General features: G+C 46.3%; 4 protein-coding genes and 1 long non-coding RNA gene across 5 annotated transcripts; 1 reads left to right on the top strand and 4 right to left on the bottom strand.

Moving 5' to 3' along the window:
• Positions 1-1,509: 1,509 nt before the first annotated feature.
• On the bottom strand, positions 1,510-3,738 carry LOC147966000 (uncharacterized). Its single transcript, XR_015608683.1, has 3 exons — positions 3,469-3,738; positions 2,500-2,638; positions 1,510-2,157 (listed from the first exon to the last, which is right to left on the bottom strand). It is a non-coding gene; the product is annotated as an uncharacterized LOC147966000 (long non-coding RNA).
• Positions 3,739-4,164: 426 nt separating this feature from the next.
• Positions 4,165-6,901, top strand: LOC125514544 (Zinc finger, C3HC4 type (RING finger) family protein). The gene is made up of 5 exons (XM_048679882.2): positions 4,165-4,796; positions 4,979-5,098; positions 5,734-5,866; positions 5,960-6,118; positions 6,423-6,901. Exons 1-5 carry the CDS (start codon positions 4,276-4,278, stop codon positions 6,579-6,581), a joined length of 1,092 nt encoding a protein of 363 aa, XP_048535839.1. The 5' UTR covers positions 4,165-4,275; the 3' UTR covers positions 6,582-6,901.
• Positions 6,902-7,134: 233 nt separating this feature from the next.
• On the bottom strand, positions 7,135-9,844 carry LOC125514543 (pentatricopeptide repeat-containing protein At2g33680-like). Its single transcript, XM_048679881.2, has one exon. The coding sequence runs from the start codon at positions 9,633-9,635 to the stop codon at positions 7,728-7,730; it is 1,908 nt and encodes a 635-aa protein (XP_048535838.1). The 5' UTR covers positions 9,636-9,844; the 3' UTR covers positions 7,135-7,727.
• A 697-nt stretch (positions 9,845-10,541) lies between these two features.
• On the bottom strand, positions 10,542-13,940 carry LOC125514542 (Ankyrin repeat family protein). The gene is made up of 3 exons (XM_048679880.2): positions 13,548-13,940; positions 12,694-13,103; positions 10,542-11,672 (listed from the first exon to the last, which is right to left on the bottom strand). Exons 1-3 carry the CDS (start codon positions 13,831-13,833, stop codon positions 10,791-10,793), a joined length of 1,578 nt encoding a protein of 525 aa, XP_048535837.1. The 5' UTR covers positions 13,834-13,940; the 3' UTR covers positions 10,542-10,790.
• A 2,468-nt stretch (positions 13,941-16,408) lies between these two features.
• Positions 16,409-16,786, bottom strand: LOC147965999 (uncharacterized). Its single transcript, XM_087530685.1, has one exon. It carries the CDS (start codon positions 16,784-16,786, stop codon positions 16,409-16,411), a length of 378 nt encoding a protein of 125 aa, XP_087386811.1.
• Positions 16,787-19,194: the final 2,408 nt, after the last annotated feature.

The raw sequence follows: 19,194 nt of genomic DNA, 5'->3' as shown, positions 1-19,194 counted from the left end.
TTATGACAACGCGGTTGATGTAGTCGTACGTCTTCACGATCGACCGATTCTCAGTACCGAACGTACGGCACCTCCGCGTTCAGCACACCTTCAGCTCGGTGACGTCCCGCGAACTCACGATCCAGTAGAGCTCGGGGAAGAGTTTCGTCAGCACGACGGCGTGGTGACGATGTTGATGAAGCTACCGCAGCAGGGCTTCGCCTAAACACCGCTACAGTATGACCGAGGTGGATTATGGTGGAGGGGGGCACCGCACATGGCTGGGAGAGATCTTTATGATCAACTTGTGTTTCTAGAGGTGCCCCTGCCCCTGTATATAAAGGAGCAAGGGGGAGGCCGACCGGCCCTTGTTGGCGCGCCTAGGAGGAGGAATCCTCCTCCTAGTAGGAGTAGAATTCCTACCTTTCCTACTCCTACTAGGAGGGGGAAAGGCAGGGAGAGAAAGAGAAGGAAAAAGGGGGCCTTCTCCTAGTCCAATTCGGACAGGGGGAAGGGGGTGCGTTGCCTACCCTAGGCCGACCCCTCTCTCTTTCCCTTATGGCCCAACAAGGCCCATTAGTCCTCGGGGGGTTCCGGTAACCCCTCCGGTACTCCGGTAAAATCCCGATTTCACCCGTAACTATTCCGATGTCCAAATCTAGGCTTCCAATATATCAATCTTTTAAGTCTCGACCATTTCGAGACTCCTCGTCATGCCCGTGATCAAATTCGGGACTCCGAACTACCTTTGGTACATCAAAACATATAAACTCATAAAACCGATCGTCACAGAACTTTAAGCGTGCGGACCCTATGGGTTCGAGAACTATGTAGACATGACCGAGACACGTCTCCAATCAATAACCAATAGTAGAACCTAGATGCTCATATTGGTTCCTACATATTCTACGAAGATCTTTATCGGTCAAACCGCACAACACTTTACGTTGTTCTCTTTGTCATCGGTATGTTACTTGCCCGAGATTCGATCGTCGGTATCCAATACCTAGTTCAATCCCGTTACCTGTAAGTCTATTTACTTGTTCCGTAATACATCATCCCGTAACTAGCTCATTAGTTATCATGCTTGCAAGGCTTATAGTGATGTGTATTACCAAGAGGGCCCAGAGATACCTCCCCGACAATCGGAGTGACAAATCCTAATCTTGATCTATGCCAACTCAATAAGTACCATCGGAGACACCTGTAGAGCACCTTTATAATCACCCAGTTACGTTGTGACGTTTGGTAGCACACAAAGTGTTCCTCGGTATTCGGGAGTTGCATAATCTCATAGTCATAAGAACATGTATAAGTCATGAAGAAAGCAATAGCAGTAAACAAACGATCAAGTGATAAGCTAACGGAATGGGTCAAGTCAATCACATCATTCTCCTAATGATGTGATCAAATAACAACTCATGTCTATGGTTAGGAAACTTAACCATCTTTGATCAATGAGCTAGTCAAGTAGAGGCATACTAGTGACACTATGTTTGTCTATGTATTCACACATGTATTATGTTTCCGGTTAATACAATTTTAGCATGAATAATAAACATTTATCATGAAATAAGTAAATAAATAATAACATTATTATTGCCTCTAGGGCATATTTCCTTCACCTATGTGATGATAGGAACTTTTTCAAGGATGGCTTTCTTATTAGAGGGTGGTTGTGGTCGTCGTTGAAGCGTTTGACTCTCCACCACGCATCCGTGTGGGTGATGTAAAGGTGGGTCGGACATCCTGACCTCACAACCTTCCCTCTTTTACTCTTCTTCACGATGCCTTTTGGGTCCTGCACATCCTCTGTCTCCTCCTTGTTTGTTTTTGGCTTGCCGTATTTCCCACAAACCAAGAGGACTCTGCTTACAGTATCGTATTTAATTATTTTTCTGTATTCCAGTCTCATTCCAAACCCATGTCTCAGTGGATATTGCTTGTAGTGATCATAAGCTTCCTCAAAAGTATCAAACTTCATCGTTTCATCAGGAGGTTTCGGTGTGGAGTATGCCTCGGTGGTTTTGTCTCCCTGTTCAGCCTTCTCTCCTCCTGTTTCTAGACTCGCTGGCTCGCTGACTGAATGATCAAAGAAGCTTTCTCTCCCCCCTATGCTGCTAGTAGTCGGTTCTTTGCTTGTCTCTTGGACCATCGGGCTGCTTCTAGATGTAGCACCTGTAATGTTTTTCAAGTTGTTATTTTGTGTTATATTTCTGCACGCCAAAACTAGTGGTAACTTGTACTCTAGTTGCTTGGTAAAGTTTGCATGCATTAAGATGTTTTTGTAGCTGTAAAGTGAAAGCATGTAATTGTAATACAGATTGCATGATAATTCGTATGCAGTAGGTGTGGTAATTGTACCTAATTTCATGGTAACTTGTGTGCATTAAGCTTTGTGATTGTGAACTGATTCATGTTGGATGTGGTAGTTGTAAATAACATAGGTGGTAGTTGCAATTCAATTATGATGGTAACAAGTCGGTGTATAAAAATGTGGTAGCATGGTAAATGTTTTACCTTCGTCTGTTTTGTTGATGTTGGCAGAACCAAAGCTTCTCGTGTGTGCATATTCACACTGTTGGTTTGTCCCCACACCACTCATCATGATATCCACATTACCCCCGTTGTCATGCGACATTTTCTTGTGTTGCAGCACCTGCTAGCACATATGATTGCATCCATCAATTTTCCACACTTACAAGCAATTTTGATTATTTTTTCACAACAACTATTTTTTTTCTTTTTCTGCACTGATTACTTCTTTTTTATAACAGGTATCATTTTGGGAGTAACCAGCGTATGGGAGTATGACAGCGATAGTTCCTATCAACCTCATTTCATCAACATCATTTCTTATCAAAAAATTCTGGTGGCAACAATATAAATCAACACATGGTATTCTTGTAGTGTTTTAGCACCTTTGGTTCTGAGTTTTCCTGGTAAATTGTAATGAATTAGCATGATAACTTGTTCTGACATGGGTTTGTTCAATATAAAAGGATCTTTTTTTATGTTGAATAAGTGTTAAAGGATGCTGATTACTCAATGCACACACTCTGGTAATCTATATTCAATCGAAATGGTAACTCAGTTATTAATGATAAATTTCATACATGTAGTTCTAACATGCTTCAAAAAAGATAGCTTGATATAGTGATGATGATAACCTATATGTTTTTATGTTGGTAACTTAATGATGAGGTAACTCAATGATGTAATCTGTAGGTAGGAACATGGATCAATTTTACCAACTTTTTGGCTGTAAAAGAGGAAAATTTAGTCAATATTTTGTTGGTAACCTGACTGAATTTGAATGGTAACTCAATTACAACCGAGGAATTACACACATGCAGTAAAAGTACTACCTTTTTTTGCATCCTTTTGGCTTTCTTATTTAGTTCTTGTTGTTCTTTCCCCATGTTTTCCCCTTGATTTTATTGGTATGAAATGCAAATGCAGCATGTGTATAGAGGTTGAATCACTTACCTTCTTTCTTTTTTGCCTGATTATGACGAAATTGAGACGAACTGATGTATTTCTCCTAGTAGCATGCGATAACCCCTGTGATGTTGTTGTGGTAAACCGGGCCCTCTCTCAAATCCTTGTGTTTGGTGGTGTTTTTCGTGGGTTTTTTTTTATGGATCAGATCTGGAGCGGAGGTCGTCGGCGATGGAGGCGCGTCGGGGAGAGAGGAGAGAACTAATCAGGGCAGGTGGTTGTTTCTTGCAATGGAGGTAAGAAACTAGGTTTTGGGGTGGTAAGTCACGTGTGTGCGGGGGGGGGGGGGGGGGGCAAAGGGGTTGTGTTCTCTGTCTTGGGCCTCATGCATTGCGCGTGGTGAGCCTCGCGAAAGAAGGCTGGGTTGTGGATGGCTTTGTCGAAGTGGGTCACGCGCAGAAGGGACGCGGTTGTACAATCGTGCGGATTTGTCGCTATTCACCAGTCGACTGGTATAGTTAGTCGCTTCCTTTAGAAATAAAGCTTTAAGGGCGTAAAACAAAGTTTGGAGTGGATATTATTTTTTTACTTATTTGTGCGCTCAGTTCGCGACGGACGTACCACGCACAGATACCGATTAATTCGGAAGAGGAAAACGCGTGGAACAGGTGATGTGTGATTCTAGACAGTCCAAAAGGAAATAAAAAGTGATGATGTGTGATTCTAGACAACACCCCACAAAAAAAAACCGAGGTGTTCAGTGTTACTCGGCGAAGCAGTGGAGAGCAGACACAACAGTCGTTCGTCAGGGACACGGAGGTGCGAGAAGACTCCCCCAACTCCCGATTCCCCAAAATGGAGGCGGCCGCGTCGTCACCGTCGCCGGAGCAACCGCTGCTGGCACCGCCGCAATCAGCCGCCGGCGCCGGCGCGGGGCCCGGGAGCCAGCCCTCCACGCCCCCGCCCCCGGCGGCCGCGAGGCCGAGCCGCCTCGCGGCGCTCATCGGGCGCGCGGCGGGGCGGCGCGGGCCGTCGATGCTGGTGCGCGAGACGGCGGCGCTGCAGCTCGACCGGAGGCGCGCCGACTGGGCCCACTCCCGCCCCGTCGTCGCGCTCGACGTCGCCTGGAACGTCGCCTTCGCGGCGGCCGCGGCGGCGGTGCTCGCGGCCTCCACCGCCGAGAGCCCCGCCAAGCCGCTCCGCCTCTGGCTCGTAGGATACGCCCTGCAGTGCGTCGTGCACGTCTCCCTCGTCTGCTCCGGCACCCGCCGCCGCCCCGCCGCCCCCGCGCGAGGCCCCGACATCGAGTCCGGCGCCGCCAACAGCTCGGAGAGCGATGAGGGGGACGACGAGGAGGCGATGGAAGAGAGGGCAAGGTAAAGGCAAAACGGAGAATCCCCAAATTCTCCTCCGGTCTCGCTGTCGTTGAGTGGTAGAAGCTGAACTAGGGTTAGTGGGTTTGTGCGTTGTGATATCTGCTTAGCTAGAAATCACGCTTGTGTCTGTGTGTGTGCTTTGATGTACTAACTTCCTTTTGATGATTCCGTTACTTGTGCAGCTCTACGGACCGTTGTGAGTCGGTCAACACGATGGTGTCATTCCTGTGGTGGATCATTGGGTTCTACTGGGTGATCACCGGTGGCGACTTGCTCGAACAAGGTGCTCCAAGGCTGTATTGGTACCGTCGCCTTAAACCTACACCAATCACGCACTACATTTTTTGTGTGGGAATTTGAATGCTTAATTTCTTGTGGTAACTACTCCCTCCGTTCCTAAATATAAAAGTCTTTTTAGAGATTCCAATAAGGACTACATACGGAGCAAAAATGAGTGAATCCACACTCTAAAATATGTCTATATACATTCGTATGTAGTCCGCATTGAAATCTCTAAAAAGACTTATATTTAGGAACGGAGGAAGTAATTTGCAATTGCATACCTGTAACCGAAACCACTAGCAACATAATTTTATCATGTGTCATATCTGGAATTTTGCGACTTGCAAAGTTGAATGCAAGACGGCAGCACAATAACTCTTTTGTTGTTAATAAACGTGTACAATAAACCCAGAGCAAGTGCGCCAAGACACTCATTGACTAAAGTGGTACAATGCTGTCATATGTTTTGAATATGAACATTTATAAGTTTTCAACTCTGTTATCAAGCTAATAATATTAAGCTATTACCCTTTCTGGTAAATACTTAATGCGACTGACATATATAACTGTATTGTTCAATCTTCACTACCAATTGGTGAGTGCTAACTTCCTGTTAGACCTAACAGAGTTACCTGGCTCCTGATTTGTTGTGCAGGTTAACTGTAGTTTTTCTCGCGTTTGATGTCTTCTTCGCTGTTTTTTGTGTTGTTGTGGCCTGCTTCATTGGGGTTGCACTGTGCTGCTGCTTGCCTTGCGTCGTTGCAATACTATATGCTCTGGTTGGCCAGGTAATCAGTTCATTCTACATTCTAGAAAGTGTCAGCTACCTTACTACACAAACTGTTATTACTAGCTCATTATTTTCTCTCTTGCATATGTAGGAGGGTGCATCAGATGCAGATATTGGTGTTCTCCCCAGATATAAATATTCCGATCCCAGTGAGAATGGAGAAAAAGGGACAGATGAGGGGGTTATGATTCCTATCCTTAATAACAGTGGAACAGCAACGAGCGAACGGATTCTCCTTCGTGAGGATGCTGTAAGGATTATGCTTCGTGCTTTCTAATTGTATAGTACTAAAACTGTAAAAATTGATTTGTTTGTTTGTGTAGTTCTTCATATTATCTCTGATCTTCATATATCCTATAGGGTATTTCCCACTAGAAGTGAGCATAACTGATCCATTACACTAGAGAGAACTTTGCATGTTATGCCAGTTCAAAAATTCAGACAATCTATTCTCAGAGACCAAACAATGTTCTGAACTACCTATACAAAAGAGAATGGTGCTCAGTTCTATCTAGTCTTCCGATGCTCTGCTGACAGCTTATTTGTTCTAACAGGAATGCTGCATATGTCTCTCATCATACGAAGACGGAGTGGAGCTATCTGCCCTCCCTTGCAACCATCACTTCCATTCAACATGCATCACGAAATGGCTACGCATGCACGCAAACTGTCCACTTTGCAAGTACAACATTCTCAAAGGCAGTGAAAACTGAAAACTCACCGAGGACTTACACTGACGTAACTTCCATACTCAAGGCCTGTATGCATGAACATCCTGGAGCAAGCAGCAAGTGAGAAGCCTTGTGATTCCCGTCTGTTTGTAAACTGATGATATCAATGAGAATCTGTTTGTAAACTGATGATATCAATGAGAGTCTGTTTGTAAACTGGTGATATCTGTGAGAGTTTTGTGAGGATTATCTGTGCTTTCTGTTTAGGAGGCGAGCGTGTACAAGTGTACATGAATGAGCATTAACATAAAGTGTGCTCTGCATAAGGTCACAGAATAGCTTAATGGTTGGTTATGGACTCACTTTATGCAAAATTGTTACTCCTGAATATCTGTATATTGCTATGGATGTAACAAGAATAGGAGTGACCACAGAAATCGTAGAAGCAGCTGGGTGAGTATCTGACGCTGCCTTTTTTTATGACTGGAGATGACTATTTCCTCGTCATTTTCTACGGCTGGTAGAAACCTTCATCGGGCCTTTGCTGATACTCCTAGGTTCTGCCATGCTCAGCGCCATGTGAACCAAGATCAAATTACTTGTTCCAAGACACACGACAGATCAACAGTAAACACAACAATTTATAAGCAAGTAATGCACCTATGCACACAAGATTGCTATCGGAAATTCACCTACGGTCCGAGTGAAAAAGAGTCAAACAATTCTTCATCACTCAGAGAATTGTGAGCTGAGCATCCCTAAATCCCCATTGCCACTGACTATTACAAGAAGTGCAAGGTACAATGAGGCTGCACCCAATGACCAATGAGAGACCCTGTGTGAGCTGACATAATGAAAGTCAGTGGTAAACAACACTGCAAAACTACCAGCCATTTGCTTACATTTTACAGGCACCACAACATCTGCATCTAAGTAGTGTATCCACAACGAAAACATAGGTGTTTGATGGGCGGATCCACATCCACCATAGGGTCAGCTGCCCAACTATCCTTCTCCTCCATTGGTTTCCATGGTTCGAAGCTCTGCCCTGTTTGGACGTTGGGAGAACATCTGGAGAACGCCTTGTCCCGCCCAAGCCCCCCTACCGTGTTTCACATATCCCAACTCCACTCGATTAGCACCCAGCATTTATCTTCTCCACTGGACACCAGATCATGTTTCTTCTCTTCAGATAAAGTACCCATCTCCATAGACCTTCGAGAACGCATCATGCACATAAAAATTCCTCTCCTGGATCATCGCGCAGACGTTTTCAGCGTCTCGCCACTGCCTACACCTGACGTACATATGAACAAGTAAAGTTTGCAGCACCACATTCATCTCAGAGCCAATCTTAATGACATGAGCATGTATCTGCCTTCCGTAGCGCAAAAGCCCTTGGTACCGGCAAAGGCTTAGAAGCCCTGCCAAGGTGTATTGGTCAGGCCTGATGCAGGCCAGCTCCATCTGGCGGTAAATGTTTATCGACGCACCTGGTTGTCCATCCCCTACATAACCCGAGAGGAGAGCATTCCAGGATATCAGGTTCCTCTCGTTCATCCTTAGGAACAGTAACCGGGCAACCTCAATGCAGCCGCACTTTGCGTACATGTCGATCAGCTCAGTTTCCAAAACTACATTCATCTGGTGTATGGCCTTGATGGCATGGGCATGAATTTGCCTCCCGTATTCTGTATACCTTCTGTTGCCACAAAGCTTAAGAAGGTTCACAAAAGTATGTTGGTTAGGCTTTATATTTGCAGACTCCATTTGTCGGAAAACCTTGAGTGCCATGTCAACCTGCCCATTTTCAACGTAGCCAGACAAGAGTGCATCCCATGCTACATAATTCCTTTCATCCATTCTGTCAAATACCAGTCGAGCATGCTCCATCAAGCCGCATTTCCCGTACAAGTCAACAAGTGCGCTGCCCCGGATAGCATCAGTGTCTAATGATCTTCTTATCAAATAGCCATGGAATGCACTGCCACTGTCAATGTCAGCCAAATGGGCACAAGCTGCGACTCCACTGCCAAGGGTGAATCGGTCTACAGAGAAACCACATTGCTGCATCTGGATGACCATGTCGAGCGCCTCTTCACAAAAACCAAGACGAACATAGCTTGAGATGATGGTATTCCAGCTCACTTGATCCCTGTCTACCATTGTGTCAAAAACTGCCCTGCAACTATCCATGTCGCCACACTTCCCATACATGTCGATGAGGCAGTTCCAGACAGTGGTATTCCTTTCAAATCCAAGGGCGACCGCCAACGCATGCAGCTGCTTCCCTCGAACCAGGCACAACAACGCACTGCACACCTGAATCGCCATCACAAGAACCGAATCAACCGGAAGCTCCCCAGCACGCCGCATTGCGGAGAAAGCATCCCATGCCTCGTCCCACCGACAAGAACGGACATAGCCTCCGATGATCACGCTCCAGGAGACCATGTTGGCCTCGTCCATCTCAGCGAACGCGTTGCCCGCATCATCCATCAGCCCGAGATCGACGTACGCGCTGACCAGCGCGGTGCCCACCACGACATGCTGGCACAGGGCGCACTTGATGACCACGGCATGCGTGGCCCGGAGCATCCCGCTGTCCTGGAGGCGCGCGCAGGCTTTGAGGACGCTGGGCAGCATGAACCTGCTGACCGGCAGCCCGTCCCGCCGCATCCTGCAGAAGAGCTTGAGGACCTCCGCGTGCCTGCTGGCGTGCGCCAGCGCCAGGATCGCCGAGCTCGCGCTCTTCTCGCCGCTCCTGGGGGGCGCTCTCCCGGGCGGGTCACGTACGCTCGCGCCCTCGCCGCTCACGCGAGGCATTTCGTCGAACAGGTTGCCCGCCGTGTTGGAAGTCGCGACGGTCCTCTCCTGCATTCCGTCGAACGGCCTACGGGGGTTGACGGTTCTTGGGTTGGTTGGCGCGAGCTGTTCCTCTAAGGTGAGCGCGGAGACGGCCACGCGCCGGAGGAGATGGCGGCGGCGGCGGCGGCGGTGGCAGGGGGGCCATTTGAGGTGGGCACGCTGGGAGGTGGGATTGGAGGGGGGGAGTGGGAGCGGCTGTGGATAAGGGTGTAGCAGGCAGGAGTCCATCTTCTGCTCAAGTGAGCTCTTTGCCTCTCGCGGAGTACTACTACTAACGACGACGACGACAGCAGAGTCGCCACGTCTGCAAAACCTATTCAGCTAGAGTACAATGTTTTTTTTAGCCAACACAATGATTCTCCGAAGGAAAATTTGAGATTTTATGAGAATATTGTGAATGAACATTTCAAGGCACATGAAAACACCGTAGAACAAGCTTCAAATAGAATCATTTCAAGGTACATGAAAATACCATAGAACAATTGTTCTAGGCTTCAAAAAAATATTTCATTTCAAGGCACATGAAAACTTAGAGCCTCTTTGATTCAAAATATTTTCATAGGAATTTTAGAGGATTAAAATTCTTAGAAATTTCCTTGCAAAAAAAATTCTTAGAAATTTATATGTTTGTTGTTTGTCACAGGACTCGATCTTATAAGACTTTCTCCTAAGAATACTTTTTATTTTTTGACGCATGTGACTCAGGGCTCCGATTCATTAAAAAAAAGATAGAAGAAGGTTGACTAGCTAGTTTGCGGAAACTCGGGCGAAAACTATTAGAACATGCCCATAAGATAGGGCACTCGGGCGGACATGGCTACCCACAAGACCAACACACACCATCGCGGTTGTTCATGACGCCATCATCATCACTTCTCCCCCTAGCAAGCGACTCCGACTTCACCACTGAGGAGCCACCAAGAGCTCTCCCGAACGAACAACATACAAGAAGCATGCCCCTGGCCCTTGGAATGACGGACGACGCCCTTGGAGGAACATCAGCTCCTAACGAATTAATTGCACTGCATTTTATAGGAATTTTGCATCCACTCACACGAAAAAGCTCAAATCTCAGGAATTTTCAGAAGCAATTCTTTTTACAGTAGCAGCAAGAATGAACTAGAGAACAGCCAATGAAGCACACATCCAACAGTTTCAGCACTTGCGTGGCAATCAACAGATGTGTATAACACCGTCGCTGCACCGCTAGACCGCAGTACAGCTCTTCATTCTCCAGTATTAAAGCAACAGTACAAACATTCCAGAGAAAGGTCTGCGTGTTGTACCTCGACACAGACCTAAAACAGCCATGAAAAATATGTACAAGGCGAATGTTTTCCTCCCAACTACCTGTTCCCAATGTTACATGCCGCGGCAGCAGGACTACAAAGCATAGATCTTCTTCTCGTGGTCTTCCACGGCCTCCAGGTCCGACAACCCTTCGCGGACAGACCAGGAGAAGGACTTGCTGCCGCTCCCCCTCCTGATGCGCCGCTGCCTGTCCTCGCCGAAGCTGAACCGCGGGCGCAGCAGCAGGTAGGCGAGGAACAGGAGGGTCCCGATCATGATCGGCCCTCCCACGGCCGATATGGTGAAGGCCATCCAGGCGTGCTGCGGGCCGACCACGACGTAGGCCAGCGACACGAACGCCGCGCACGTGCTGAGGCACGCCGTCCACATCAGCTTGTTCACGATCTTGATGATCTGCTTCTGCGCGCCGGTCTCCCAGGCGACCAGCGTGATCTGCACCACCACCACCGCGAGCGAGATGAAGAGGGCGATGGCGTTCAGGAGGCAGAACACGCGGAACCCGGTGAGCTTGGATATGTAGGCCTCCCCGATCTCTCCCCCGCTGCTAGTGTCCTGGTAGTACTGGCCTGGCAGGTTGAAGATGGAGACGAACGCGATGGACGCGATCAGGGTTGCCACCAGAGTAACCGAGTTGATGGTGTTCTGAACCGCTTCCCTGTGCAGCTTCCGCAGCTCCTTGGCGATCCCCGTCACTCTTTTGTTGGTCTTCATGTTCTCACTGAGCTGTGCTTGCACATTGTGCTTGATATCACTCACGGTTCTCCTTAGCTCTGATGCTTCGTCAACTTTACCGACATTTACGGCATTCTTTGCACCAGCCTCTGATAGCCACTCGATGATTTCCATTTTAGACTCCGCATAGGGAACTTTCTCAGCCAAGTCCATAGCTGTTTCGTTTTGACTATTGATAGCATTGACTTCAAGTGAATCATAGGCGAGCAGAAGTTGAACCATCTGTGGAGATCCCAAAAAAAATATGGCAGAGAAATATAAAGTTGTTAGGTCAACAAAGCATGCTGGGACATAAAGCACGGAGAAAAGCTACCAGTTCAATGAATCTCCCAGGAAGGGAAAACAGGCGTATCTTCTGTTTCAAAATCACACAAGAGTTCAGACAAAATCTCACAGCTTTAGTAGATCAACTGTCCCTACCTCTTTGTTTTGGTCCTTTTTTATTCAGGGGGACAGTAGAAAACTAGAAAATCAACTAGAAAGCACTTGACAAACTACATCAAATTTGTAACTGCACTCGGTAGCTTTCAATTTCACACACGATACCACTGGATAAAATGTAGAAGAGTAATGATATGTGTGTCTTGATCTTAGCTTTATGGTTGTTTGGTTTTTCCAGCTGATGTACAAAGGTATTACTTACATGTACTGAAAAATACGTACACAATAGTAGCAGAAAGTCAACAAGAAGACGAATACAGTTTTTATAGTGTTCCATCCTTCATATGTGATGGGCACACATTTTTGCTACACTTTCTAATTCACTAAATACTCCATCTAAGAGTCCTTGTCCGAAATATATATATGTTACTTTGGGAAAGTATGGAGTTACTCAAATTACCAATCCTGTCAAATTGAGCACGATGTAGCTAATGCCCAAATGGCTGTGTCATTGTCTCATATATAATCTTGGTCAAGTATGGTCTAATAGATTTGAAGTGGTATGACATCAACTAATATCAGTCTCAGGCTAAAGATAACTGCAGAAATTTTACAGCTCTATCTAGAAGATCTTAGTAATTGCAACTGTGAGTATATCTTACAGCTTTCCATTAGTTAAACTAGATTCCTATGCAGTAGTCCAAGGTGGGCAGGTTGTTGAAAAGAGTGAATGAAAGTATAACAGAAATGTTTAGGTATATATATTCCAATCTAAGTAAGGTAGGGTTAACCAAAACGATCAAACAAACAGGAGAAGATACATGCAATGTGCTCATCATGTAATTTTAGAAAATAAGTATACCTGGGGCCTCCATTTTCGTGTAGCTATATGTAAGGCTGTGTTTGCCTTCTTGTCACGCACATTGAGTATGGAAACATCAGCCATCAGCAATTCTTCCACCACATCTGTGTTTTTACCCTTCACGGCCATGTGAAGAGCAGTTTGTCCCTTCCTATCTTTGACTGCAACAATCCCCGGGTCCCTCTCAATGAGTGCTTTGACAATGCGATGGTACCCTATTCTTGCGGCATTATGTAGTGATGTCTTCCCATTTTTTCGCACAATCTTTATGCAGCTATCGTCAGTGTCCAATATAGCATTCACCACATCCAAGTGATCTTTTACGGCAGCAGAGTACAGTGGACAAGTGTTGGACGAGTCACACACTGAGCAAAGCTCAGGCCAACGCCCCAAAAACTCCTTGACAACCTCTGTTTGGAAAGCAATTTATCAGTCTACTTGCCAAGAGAAAAAATAGCATTCCTCATTGAACAATAGCTGCTGCATCAGCAGAACCTTGAAAAAAGGTAGGCAGTTCATGCTAGAAGTAGAAAAAAGGTATCCGATTTCCTTTTGATTATTCGAAAAGTCACCATTATTATCACTGGCACAACCACAACCCTAGATAATTCACATACCCTACGTCCCTACCATACACATCCAGTGCCATAGCGCAATCGATCGAACTGCGAAGCCCAGAACACCAAACAGCTCAAAAAGCTATCATGTATTCAGCCTGATCTAGCAGCCCTGGGCTGAGCTAAAATCTAGCAACACACTGGGCTTAAACATCAAAGGATTCCAAACACAGACTGGACTTGGCTCGTTCCAAAAACCCAGCGGAAACTACTAATCGAGCGAGGAGAGGGGCTCACCAGTGTGCCCTTGCTTGGCGGCGACGTGGAAGGCGTCGAGGTCGAGGCGGGAGCGGAGCTTGGCGGCCTCGAGGTCGTAGAGCGGGAGGAGGAGGCGGACGACCTCGAGCGCGCCGGCCTCCGCCGCGACGTAGAGCGCGGACTCCCCGGCGTCCGTCTGCGCGGCCGCGAGGGGCGCGGTGGAGCCGGACGCCTCGGCGCCGGCCAGGAGGCGGCGCACGGCGTCGGCGTCCGCGGATCGGACGGCCGCGAAGAGCGCCTGGTGGGAGAGCGGCGGGAGATCCATCGGCGGGCGGGCGACCAGCCGGAGAAGCGGCGCGGCGCTGATTCCGCGGGGTGGGTCGGCGCGGGGGAGGGGAGGGGGGAGGGACTGGAGGCGCCCGCCGTCGCTGTCGCCGCACTGCACTGATTGGTGCGGGTGGACTCGGCGGGTGGGCTCTTGGTTATCGGAAAGTAAAAGTCCTTCTGCTCAGAAAAAAAATATTGAAAGTAAAATGCTGCCCGCCTTTGTTTCGAATCTTCCTTTTCTGTCTCTGGGAGTGGGAGAAAGGTGAAGGACAAAAGCAGCGACGCGCATCGCATGTGTTTGCCGCGTTGGGTGGTTGTGGCTTTCCTGCCTGATTTCCTCCCTTCGTCATCGATATATTCGGGGAACAAACCTCCGCTTCGTGTTTGCTTCGTTTTGGTATTTTCAAACATAACGAGTTCATTTGAAGCAAACATAGTTCCTAAAACATAATTAAACATAGTTCAGACTACTACTACTCCGAGTCTACTTCAACTACATCAAACATAAAGCTACTTATCGTCGCCAGAGCTGCTCCCAGAACTCGTCCTTGAAGGGGTCGTCACACTCATCGTTCTCCTCCTCCGAGTCATCCTAGCCCAACGAATCAGACTCGGCGGGGATCATCATCGAGGGGCCGGCCTCCTCCTCCTTCTTCAGCGGCTTCTTCTCCTGTTTGGCCCACGCTTCCCAAAAGGACTCGTGTTTGGCCTGGACATACTCCGGATGCTCCCACGGGAATCACATCATCGTCACGCCGCCACTATCGTCGGGAGCAACGAGAATCGCCGATTTCTTCTTCTCCTCCTCCTTCTTCTCGTCCATCCATCGAATCTTCATATTCTTCGGCCCGATGAACTCCACGTCCGCTCGGGTTTCGATCTTCGGGAAGTTCATCTCATGCCTCAGCCGACCGGAACACCACGCAGTGATGTCGTACGCACACGAGGCCTCGTCATTGGAGTCGAATGTGTCGATCCAGTAGCGATAGCCATCGCACTGGAACTCCGCGCCGAAGTTCCCGGATGGCTTTGTCCGCACCCCGAAGAAGCCGGTCTTGCTCTTGGAAACCTTCTTTGGTGGCATGGCGGCAGCGCCGCGATGGCTGAGCTCCAAATCGAGCAACGACAAGGTGCGATGGAGCGGGGGAATGGCGATGAAAAAACTTCAAACAGAACGGTGTCGGCAGAGCGAGGGGAACGATGGTGCATTCGGGCAATTTAGAGGCGTGAGGCGACAGAGCGGGGGAGGCAACGAAAAAGTTTCAAATGGAGCGGCGACAGCGGAGCGAGAGACGACGGTGGATTCTGGCGATTTAGAGTTGTGGGGCGGTGGAGCGGCGGCCGATTAGACGGCAGGAGGGGTGGCGACACCAGATCTATCGACGATGGGCCGGTGGCGCGGCAGGGTGCAGCGGGCAGTCGCTCGGGCAGGGGGAGGGGGAGGGATCCAGGGTGGCTGGCGTTCGCGCGGTGTGCGGCTGGTTTTACATCACCGCGCAACTGCAGATATATATTTGCATCACCAAGTGATGCAAAATACTTCAAATGTAGATTCTGAGTAATTTTTGTTTACATCAACATCATCTGTTTAGGGGTTTTTTGGGGTTCAAGTGATGTAAGAAGTAGGTATTTATACATCTACATCATCTATTGTAGATGCTCTTATGATCTATACCTACTAATAAGGTAATTAGTCCTTCTGTCCATCCATCGTGAAATTCCTCCTAAAGTTATTACAAATTACATCCAATGCCACCGAAAAATAGAAAAAGGGTTTGTTTTTTTGCTTAAGTCGCCGGCCGTCTCCCAAGATTCATGTACAGTTATCCCCCTTACCATCACATGCACATGGGTAGCCCGAGTGGCTTGAGCCCCCAGATTCGAGTTTGAATCTTGCTTCTTCCCCTTTTTTGTTTTTTTCTCTCTCAATTTTCGTTGGCGTAGAATAAAGTTGCATCGTTCGGTATATAATAGCATCTTTTAACCTTTTTTGGCAGATTCAAGTACTTCTCGGAATTCAAAAAAAGGTACTTCTCAAAATATTCATATATTTCAAACTGTAGCTTTGAATTAAATATATTATATATGAAAATCGATCAAAAAATGTGTAAAATTCAAATATGCTATTATCATGCATGTTAATTATCTCTAAATTTTTGTTGCGGTTTCAGCCCAGCTACTATCTCTTTTAACCTTTTTGCTAGATTCAAGTACTTCTTAAAATTCCCTAAAAAAATGCTTCTCAAAATATTCATATCTTTCAAACCGTAACTTGAAATTAAACATGTTAGAGAATCTCCCATGGCGACCCGCAAATTTCCTCCCGCATCCGTCTGCGGACAGGTGGGCTGGTTTGCAGGCACAGATGCGGGAGGCCGCCATACAACGTTATCGGCATACATCCGGCCTTGTAAAGCCTTCTTAACATGACCCTGTTATTGCCCTTGTAAAGCCTTCTTAACGTTATTGGCAAGCCAAAAATCATGTGATGCAACTGCTTCAAGAATAATGGTTGGCTTCTTAGCATGACCCTAATATTGCCCTTGTAAAGCCTGCAGGCTGTTCTTTCATTTTCAATGCATGTAGTCAAGGGATCCAAGCAAATCGGGCCACCCTCTTGCTTCTGAGATTGCCAAGAGCCTCTCAGTATCTGCCACAGTTGGTTCTCCCATGTACTGAGGTCCAAACACCTCAACCACGACAGTTGCAAACCTGACCATGACATCTCCGTATGTGCTCTCGGACATCCGTAGGTACTCGTCCCACGAATCAGCGGTCGTGCCATATGCAAGCATCCGGGGTGCGGCCGTGCACTTCTGGTAACTAGAGAACCCAATCGAACAATAGGACCTCAAGCCATGGTACAAATGATCGAAGACGGTCTTGCGCATCCGGAAACGCTGGAGAAAATGGTTAACGAAGAGTGCATTGGGGGCAAAGTAGTCGTCCATCAGTGTCAAATGGTTGCACCCCCTATTACGGTTGAGCACTCGATAACCCTTGATCAATCCGTTGAAATTGAGAACATGCTCCTCCGCATCTTCAAGGACCACCTACATCATTGCCGTCTCATACATGTAGTCCTCCTCGTCAGACGACTCAACATAGTGCTCGTATATGTACTCCAAATCGGAACCCATTGCTTGAAATGAGAAGGAACAACATTTTTAGCTCCGGCAATCCATCGAACAGTTGTTGGGCATGGTGAGTATAGCAGCAGCGGATGGTACCAGGCGCGCGCGCACGGGGTGGGGGGGTCGGAGGAGATGGATTGAAAGACGTACAATTCTGGCAGGGGTGTTGTATGACGGTCGGGGTGGTGGAGCGGTGACGAAGGCAAGAGAGAAAGAAGGGATGAGAGAAAATAGGAGGGTGGAAGCGCAGGGTCCGGGAAGGGTTTTGGATGGGCAGGGGCTGTCGAAGTCCTACGTGTTTACTGTCCGGACTCCCAAAAAGCACCCCCCTCCCCCATGTTTGTCTCGGGTTTGCCAAAAAAGTACGTCCAGACCGTCCTGCGGACCGATACATGCCTGCGTTAGATGGCTTCCGTGGTCCAGACAGCGGGGTGTGGACGTATGCGGGCGGTTTGAGGGTCTACCTTGGAGATGCCCTTATATATGGAAATCGCTTAGAAAAATGTGTAAATTTCAAATATGCTATTATCATGCATGTTAATAATTTCTAAATTTTTGTGTAGGATATACGCTTAATTAATACTTTTCTTTATATGGTGTATTTTGAAAATGCATATTGTATATGTTTTTTCCCATTTAAATTGGTTAGATAGGATAGTTTGATGCTCTTAACAAATCTATTATTGGCACCATAGGGGATGTATATGCTAAAGGTTACTACATGCATATAATCATCCTCTCTATTTTGGCGAGTGCACAATAACCAACCCATATAGATGATGTACACTAAACTACTCATATTGGCTTTATGTAAACCAATGGCTTAATGTTGATTTCCAGAAATGTTGCCTATAAATACTTTTTTTAAGAATATCAATGTTGACATGCAACCCTAAACATTTGTCATGCATGTCCTTACAGATTAATTATTTTCGATAGAGATGTCTAATATGTGCTCTTATGCTCATGCTATAATTGAGTACTAAAATGTACTTTGTTATTTTTAGCCTAACGCACTATTTGTTGGGCATCCCTGAGGAGGTACGTTAGCAAAGGCATGGATTGATACAGAAACCTAGGTAGATATTTTTGTTGTCTAATAAATTAAACACATCTTCAGTACACTAAATCGTTCCAATTTTATGTCTTTGCACAACACCACTTATTATGTTGTTTCGCGTACAACATCATGAAATAATTTTAAAGGATTTGCTAATGTCATCCAATGTGTCTATGAGCGATGATTTTTTTTCTCTCGTCGCAATGGTACGGGCACGTTTGCTAGTAGAATGATAAAAGAAAAATCCATAATTATATGGATACACAGAACATAGATTAAATAACGTGTTACCTACCCATACATGGGTCTGTAATCAAAATGGTAATTCTAATAGTTTGCCAAAATGAAAGAGACACATGTATAACAAAGAGCTCTATTGTCAAAATTTCTAAATGATTGGCACAAAATCAGCATTCAAGAGAAAAAAATTCGGACCTGATAGTGGCGCTCAAATCCACCTTTCTGAATAAGAAGTTTGCAGTTTAGATAGTTTCATAATATACACAACAATGAGATAACTATGAAAATTGTAGTACACACAATACTGATTACCAACACGGCTACACCAATTCAACCTATATCCTATTAACAAAGCAAGTTGTATTTCTTTGATTTTTTTTCATCCGTTCATCATCGGATCTTTTTTATTATCTAAGGTGGTACCAAAATTTTGTGCGTTCCTCTGCTAGAAAAGGAAAAACGGAATGTGCAAAATTGCGTACATGGGCCGCCTGCGTTGTTGTCTAGCGAAAACCCCATTAGTTGGAGCTTTGCATAGGGCGCCCAAGAATGGCTCCACCTGTTTTCCATTTTTTCTGTTCTATTTCTATTTTTCCTTTTCTGTCCCTTTCTATCTTTTTTGCCTGTTTTTCATTTTTTTTCTTATAAGTTTAATTTTTTTCCTTTTTAAAAAATCAAAACTTTCAAAAATGTTCAGAATTTCAATTTTTTCTCAAACTTTGGAAAAAATTTCAAAATTCCAATTTTTTCCCATATTGAAAAATGTTCAGAACGTGGGAAAAAGTTTCCCATTTTTTTAAAAAATGTTTCTGTTCTCCAAAAACATTGTGCTTCCGTCTGCTAGAAAAGGAAAAGCAGTTTGTGAAGAATTTACTATGTGGGTGCGCGCGCTGTGGCCCAGCGAAGTCAACCCACTTATTTTCCT

Source organism: Triticum urartu, chromosome 6A (genome assembly GCF_056163025.1).
Source record: "Triticum urartu cultivar PI428250 chromosome 6A, HENAU_Tu73, whole genome shotgun sequence".
NCBI lineage: Eukaryota > Viridiplantae > Streptophyta > Magnoliopsida > Poales > Poaceae > Triticum > Triticum urartu.
This window is presented reverse-complemented; position numbering and strand designations above follow the sequence as displayed.